This window comes from Boleophthalmus pectinirostris, unplaced genomic scaffold (genome assembly GCF_026225935.1).
Source record: "Boleophthalmus pectinirostris isolate CB_2022bp ecotype Guang Dong unplaced genomic scaffold, ASM2622593v1 HiC_scaffold_1, whole genome shotgun sequence".
Lineage (NCBI taxonomy): Eukaryota > Metazoa > Chordata > Actinopteri > Gobiiformes > Gobiidae > Boleophthalmus > Boleophthalmus pectinirostris.
In genome coordinates, this window is record NW_026570970.1 from 14,983,474 (window position 1) to 14,989,654 (window position 6,181).

Sequence of the window (6,181 nt, forward strand, 5' to 3'; positions counted from 1 at the left end):
ATGCATACATGAACAGGAAAAAAAAAATCACAGGAAAGTCTAATCATTTGTCAACCATAAACCGTGTTTAATCAGAATATAAAAACCTGTTACAGCTGTGCCTTGACATTTATCACCTTTTATACATTTGTTAAAACTACACTACTCAGTACAGAGCAGCTCTGTTTAGATTATGGCCATAGTTAAACACAGTGCTTTACAGGGCACTACAGCTGCTCTCCTCCACAGAATCTCACTCTAGCCTCTGAGTGGGAGCCAGAACAATGGACGACTGAAGGAGTTGCTCTGGTGAGGTTCAGATTCTTCATGGGTTTCCTGCATTCACTCCTCTCTCTCCTTTTGGATCACATCATGTCCAGCTGTGCAGGAAGAGAGGGACAGACATAGGTTTTATGTCTCATGTCTCCTGACACTTTATGTACACAGAGGTAAGCAGGCAGAGGTGTCTCTAAACGATTTGTGTTTGCAGAAAATGTCCCAAACCCAAGCAATGAGCGCCAACACATACAAAACACATCTGAGGCTAAAGATTTTTACTAACTCTTATTCTTACATTTCCCTGACTAGTGTGTTCCAATTGTTTACTAATCTCATTTGTCTCATGCTAAAAAAAAAATAGTTTAGGAACCAAAGAAAACACACCAAATCATCCACGTCTCCGGTATCTTCAACAGTTGGAGCAGCCTTTTTCTCTTCTTTCTCTTCTGAAACCAGGAACTGTAAACATGAATATCATGATTGAATATTGCTTTGAGACTGAATAAAGAATTATTTGGATTTTACCGTTTTGTGTTTTACATTTACCTGGTTAGCTTCAAGCTTTGATATTGTACTTCCGTCAACTTCATCTTTGCTGATCAGAGTGATACTGTCTGTTAAAACAAGCAATGAGACAAACATTTTCACTTTTGAAAATAATAATATAAAAATAAAACAATCTAAGACATGAAATATTGGTTTTTCATACCTTGAACCAGCAGGTCCCAAAATTCTTCCAGTCCTCTGTTTGGGATGCTCCTTTTCAAGGACTGAAGGTAACTATTATACAAATCTGCATTCCCCAGCTGGAAAAGGAAAGATTAACACCTCTTAAAACCTAAGAGCCCCTCATCTCTACATTCATTGTAATGATCTTTGTAAGTTGATTCATTATTTCACAAGCAACGCTAAAACTATGCAGTGTAATATTTCAAAAATATTCCAGACTCCCACACCATGCACCATAATTCAGATAACCAGCAGAATGAATGCTGAATGTTTACTCACCTTAACAGACTGCTCTCTGAAAGCTTGGATACAGGTGATGCTTTTCATGTAGTAGTGTGCGTTCTTGTTGCTAAGCAACTGCTCTATCCTGTGAGTCAGCTGCTGACAGACTGGGAAGGACACAAGGGTCACCACAACCAAACAAAAACGGATAAGCACAATTACTAAGGCTTAACACCAGTGATGGCCGTGGACATAACAAGAGGAAGGTTTATGGAGCCATAAACATAAGTGCAATCTGCAGCTCACCATCACCAAATGGAAGTGTCTTCTGTCGGATGAGTGTACAGAAGTCTCGTGCCGGATCCACACTTCCCACCTACAGTGCACCAATTAAAATTAACAAGTAGAAAGCACACTTATAAACATGCACTGTAAATGGCAAAGCACTTTTTCAGACAATAGTACTTCATTTGGAGTAACACTCTCCTCAGGTGAATGCTGTATCAAACAGCTGCCCTGCTACTCACCGAGGTAACAGAGCCTTCAGCAATGTCAGCCAGGTTATATTCCTCATCCTCTTCATCTTTTTTGGCCTTTTTGGCATCAGTCTCCTCAGATCTGCACAAGTTTATATGACCCATTAAATTCATTAATAACCCCATATCCATGGCATTATTGTAGTTGGGGGCATTTAATAAGACTAACAGTTTGCAACATTTTGTTTTCTAAATGCTCATCATTTTAAAGCATGACACCCTGCACTAAGAACTGACTAAGACTTACTCTTTGCCAAAGATCTGTGCGCTCGTCTTTTTTGTTTTCTTCTTTTCCACTTCCGTCAAAGGAAACTTCTTCTTGAGCTCATTCAGTGGAGCCTGGCAGCGCTGGTTTACCACCTCCGGCCGCTCCAAAGACGCCTTTAGCCACGGCTCCATGGGGGGCAGAGGTGTCCCAGGGTCAACAGCTCGATGATGCAGACACTTCAAATAAGAAGTATAAGGTTTTGAATGAAGTTTGACAGACAAAGCTTTTATGTACATATCTTTTTTAATGAGAGATGAGCTTGGTTGAAGAGCAGCAATAAAAAGATTCATCAAAGATTAATAATAATGTTTAGCAAAGCATAGTATTCTTAGTATCAAACATTTGTCGCACTCATGTTAAAAAAACTGATGACTGAGGGCAGAAGAAAAATCAGAATTTGATAGTGACTTACTAAATGTAATTTACAGTCAAGTGAACACCAGCTCAAACACAATCATTCAGATAAAATATGCTAAATGTAGTGCTAGTTAAATACATTTATCAGACTAGTGTCAGGATATGTAATAAAAGTCACATAAAAGTTTCCACTGTTTAATGTTGACTAATGTGGGGGGATGTGATGACTCAATTCTTACTTCTATAGTTTCTGATTAATGTTATGTTATCATGCTAACCCATGGATAACTAAGAGATATAAAGAGAAGAATCAAAGTAATGTCATTATTGTTTTAGCAATGGTATAATAAAACATGCATGTGTGAACTGCAGTACCTGGAAGTGCCTCTGGAAGGCAGGATTTGGAATGCGGTGGACCTTGAGCATGTCTTTATGTTCTCCATTTTCATCCTCCTCAACAAGCATCATGGAGTCAATGAGAGAATCCACAGCAGACAGCTGAGTTTCTGTAGTAATTATGTCAGACAGAGGATAACAGTGAACAATTAAACATGCATGCACAACTTATGGAACATACCTGTAATATACAGTACTTAAAATAAACTAAATATGTGTACCTGAAGGGGTGAACTTTTTGTTTTTAAGAGAAGGGAATGAAAACTGTCTGAGGTCCTCGGTAAAAGGCAGCTGGACGTAAAGAAGGCACTAGAGAGGACAAATGTTAACTGTCTACTTGAAGTTTATGGGACATATAAATAAGAGTAAATTAGCCTATCATCTTACCTCATAGTCCTGTTTGATACACGGGAAAGCAGCTCCAACTTGTGGATTGCTGCTTTTGTTATAGGCATACCTCACAATGGCAGCCATATTAAGCTGGTCCAGAGCTCGAATAAGTGCTGACAGTGCAATTCCTGCATGCTACGCAGAGAGAAATAAATTATTATAATATATATATATATATTTTTTAATTGCATGAGCAAAGCAGATGCCAAAATTAAATGTACCAATATTCTTATACCTCATCATCTTTGGCAGCAAATATCTTGAGAACCTGATTTCCCATAAACTGATGACGCTGGATCTAAAATAAAAATAAAAAGAGAAAGAGCTCATCGTTTTAACTTTCATTGCATTTCATTGAGTTAATAATCATAAAAACAATTATTCCTATGCAAGTTAGTATTTACAATGGTGTGGTTACACTGTGATGGTAGATAAAACAGTTTAATACCAGGCTTTGTTTGGTAAAGCCAAGAACAGCAAAGCATTTCCCATCATGGCTATATTTCATTTGGTCTTGGTCCACTTTGGAGAAGGGAACGATGTCACTGCCATAACGGAAACCTGTAAACAAGTTAACAAACAGATTAATACAGTATTTATCTGTAGAATAATATAATTAATCTTTATTATAAAGATTAGGATAAATTACCTTGGAGAGTATCCTCTGCTTGTACCTCTGTTTCATTGTCATCATCTAAACAGTAGACAGTCTCTTTTTTCACATCATCTTTCCGGTTTGATTGGGCATCCACATTAAACCACATTTTCTTCAGTTTCTCTTCTGTCACCTGAGAAATTTGGGAAAAACACTTTATATATTAAATTTTGTATCATTAAATTACAAATGTAATGTACAAATAATTTACCAAAATGTGCATATTAATATCAAAATTTCATTAAATGTATGCAGGACTTACTGCTTTATACCCGACAATTCGGATGGATAGTGTACTGCCTATGGTTAGTTGACAGGGCCAAGCCATGGGTCTTCTCTCAATGCGCTTGAACATATAAAGCTGCTCTAGTGCATTCCTGTCAATGCACAGAGATGAAAAAAACATTCAAATGGAAAAAAAAATGTTAGAATGACCCATCTGAAAGTGGTGCATTCAGACCTGAAGCTGTAGACTTCATCCAGACCGTCTGCCTCATCCAGACTCAGCATGATGTGTTTGACCATGTCCAGACCCTGCTGCTGTTCTGGGGACAGGCCTTTCCCCGGCCTTGGGGGTCCTGGAGCCCCTCCATCCCCGCCACCACTTCCCTCGTCCTCTTCATCAGCAGGGAATGGCAAACTAGGACGGAAATGGATGTGAAGTGCAAACTGTAAAAGTATTAATTCAAAATATGCTTTTATTGTTTTTGCATGTATTAGCATGTCTACAGTGTTCTTACAAGAACTGAAGGGTAATTCCAGTCTTTTTAAGGTTTTCAATGATAATGTCCAGGTTATCAGAGCTGGCTTCAGTGCTGAGGTCAGTCAAAAGGGCAATGATGAGTCGCTCATACTTCTTCCCCCTAAAAATGAGCACAATATATAACAATATGTGTACAATACTATTTGTATGAGCAAGATGTTAATTATGAATTTCTTACTGTGTTTCTTTTTGAAGAAGATCCATACAGACAACAAGTGCATCCAGCCCTGTATAAAAACAGATAAGGAACCTACAGATTTTCATTTTGTCAATTAACATGGCTCTTTGTCAGACCAGAATATAAAAAGGTCATAGTTCTGTTGACAGAGAAAATGAATTGCCTCTCTTTTCAAGGTAAACAATATAAACTTAATTAATATGCTGGAGGCAAATGCAAAACATTGTATCTGATGTACTTTGTTAATCTGTTAAAGGATACAATCTGCCTGATGGTTCTCTGGTTGGATTTGATTTGCAATTTCTTCCAGAAGGTCAAAGTCTGGAATCATGAGGTGGCGATGTACAGAGATGTGTTGGTACTGATCATCCTGCTGCAGAGGATTTTTAGTGCGATCTGTCCCAAACAGAACTAATGCCAGCTCGTCCTTGGTCTCTGCAAACACCTGCAATGGCAGCAAACCGTGACACCAGCGTCAGAAGTGTATCTGGTTTAACAACATAATGAATCTGGAGGAGACTTGCCTGACGTTGGACAAACTTCTGCATAACCTTTTTGGCAAGTTCAAACGGAGGCTCTTCACCAGGAGCAGAGTTGGACATGGAGAAGCCCACATCCATACATAACACGAACGCACACTGCAATAAAATATTCCCATGGTGAGCGTAACAAAGCCAACATAGAGTGGTTAAGCATACAAGAAATTGGACCAGTTAATCAGCTAAAGGGAAATCAAATGAACACCCTGTCCTGAGTTTCACAACAATACTTTGTCTCACATACACTGAGGCTTCATAATGCAATTTATCAGCCTGGTCGTTTACATGTGTGCAAATGTGGTAAGGGATTTCGAAAAGGCTCAATATACCATCACCATTTGGGTACAGAAAATGCAAATGCAAAGCAAAGTTAAACTGAATTATGTTTTGGTAGTACAGGACACAAACACTGAATGAGGTTGAGGATGAAAGTGACACAGCACACAGTGTTGTTTGTTTATTATAATTCATTAATAATTTGAAACTAGTAGACGTGGGTTTCTAAATGAGAGTAGACCGCTATTCAGAACGCTGTCTTCTTTTAATACGCATTAAAGCTCTTTAGCAGTTCAATATATGACTGAATAAGGCTTGAGCTCTTGCTGCTCTTGCCTGACATGTTTCAACATGTCTCAGCCTAAGCACCGCAGAGATAACTATAATATAATGCCATATATTATTTCTCAATGAACAAACGTTATATCAATGGGGAGTATAGCTAGTTACATGTTTATAACCACAGGGCATTAGCTGAATTAAAAAGAAAATCATGACTTACTTTCGATGCCATTGTTTTCTTTATTTCCCTCCACTAAACTATTTGGTGTCGCTGTGTTATGAATCCGGAGAGAAACACTGGCAGCCACGTATTAAGGTTCCGCTGTGAAATG

General features: G+C 38.4%; 1 protein-coding gene across 2 annotated transcripts; it reads right to left on the bottom strand.

Annotated features, from left to right (window-relative positions):
• Positions 1-43: 43 nt before the first annotated feature.
• Positions 44-6,158, bottom strand: xrcc5 (X-ray repair complementing defective repair in Chinese hamster cells 5). Of its 2 annotated transcripts, XM_020931771.2 has the most exons (21): positions 6,070-6,158; positions 5,277-5,390; positions 5,014-5,197; positions 4,753-4,801; positions 4,552-4,674; positions 4,272-4,451; positions 4,074-4,188; positions 3,806-3,944; positions 3,605-3,717; positions 3,392-3,454; positions 3,154-3,291; positions 2,988-3,075; positions 2,746-2,876; positions 1,993-2,189; positions 1,737-1,827; positions 1,516-1,585; positions 1,267-1,376; positions 968-1,064; positions 805-872; positions 643-717; positions 44-359 (listed from the first exon to the last, which is right to left on the bottom strand). In XM_020931771.2, the coding sequence occupies exons 1-21, from the start codon at positions 6,079-6,081 to the stop codon at positions 345-347; spliced, it is 2,172 nt and encodes a 723-aa protein (XP_020787430.1). In that variant the 5' UTR covers positions 6,082-6,158; the 3' UTR covers positions 44-344. The 2 variants fall into 2 exon arrangements, with proteins under 2 accessions (XP_020787430.1, XP_020787428.1); XM_020931769.2 differs by having other exon boundaries at positions 44-717.
• Positions 6,159-6,181: the final 23 nt, after the last annotated feature.

Coding starts and splice junctions, on each gene's coding strand:
- xrcc5 (XM_020931769.2), bottom strand. Junction 4,452..4,551: donor GGAATTACCCTTCAGTTCTT/GTAAGAACACTG, acceptor TTTCCGTCCTAG/TTTGCCATTCCCTGCTGATG. Junction 1,377..1,515: donor GACACTTCCATTTGGTGATG/GTGAGCTGCAGA, acceptor TGTCCTTCCCAG/TCTGTCAGCAGCTGACTCAC.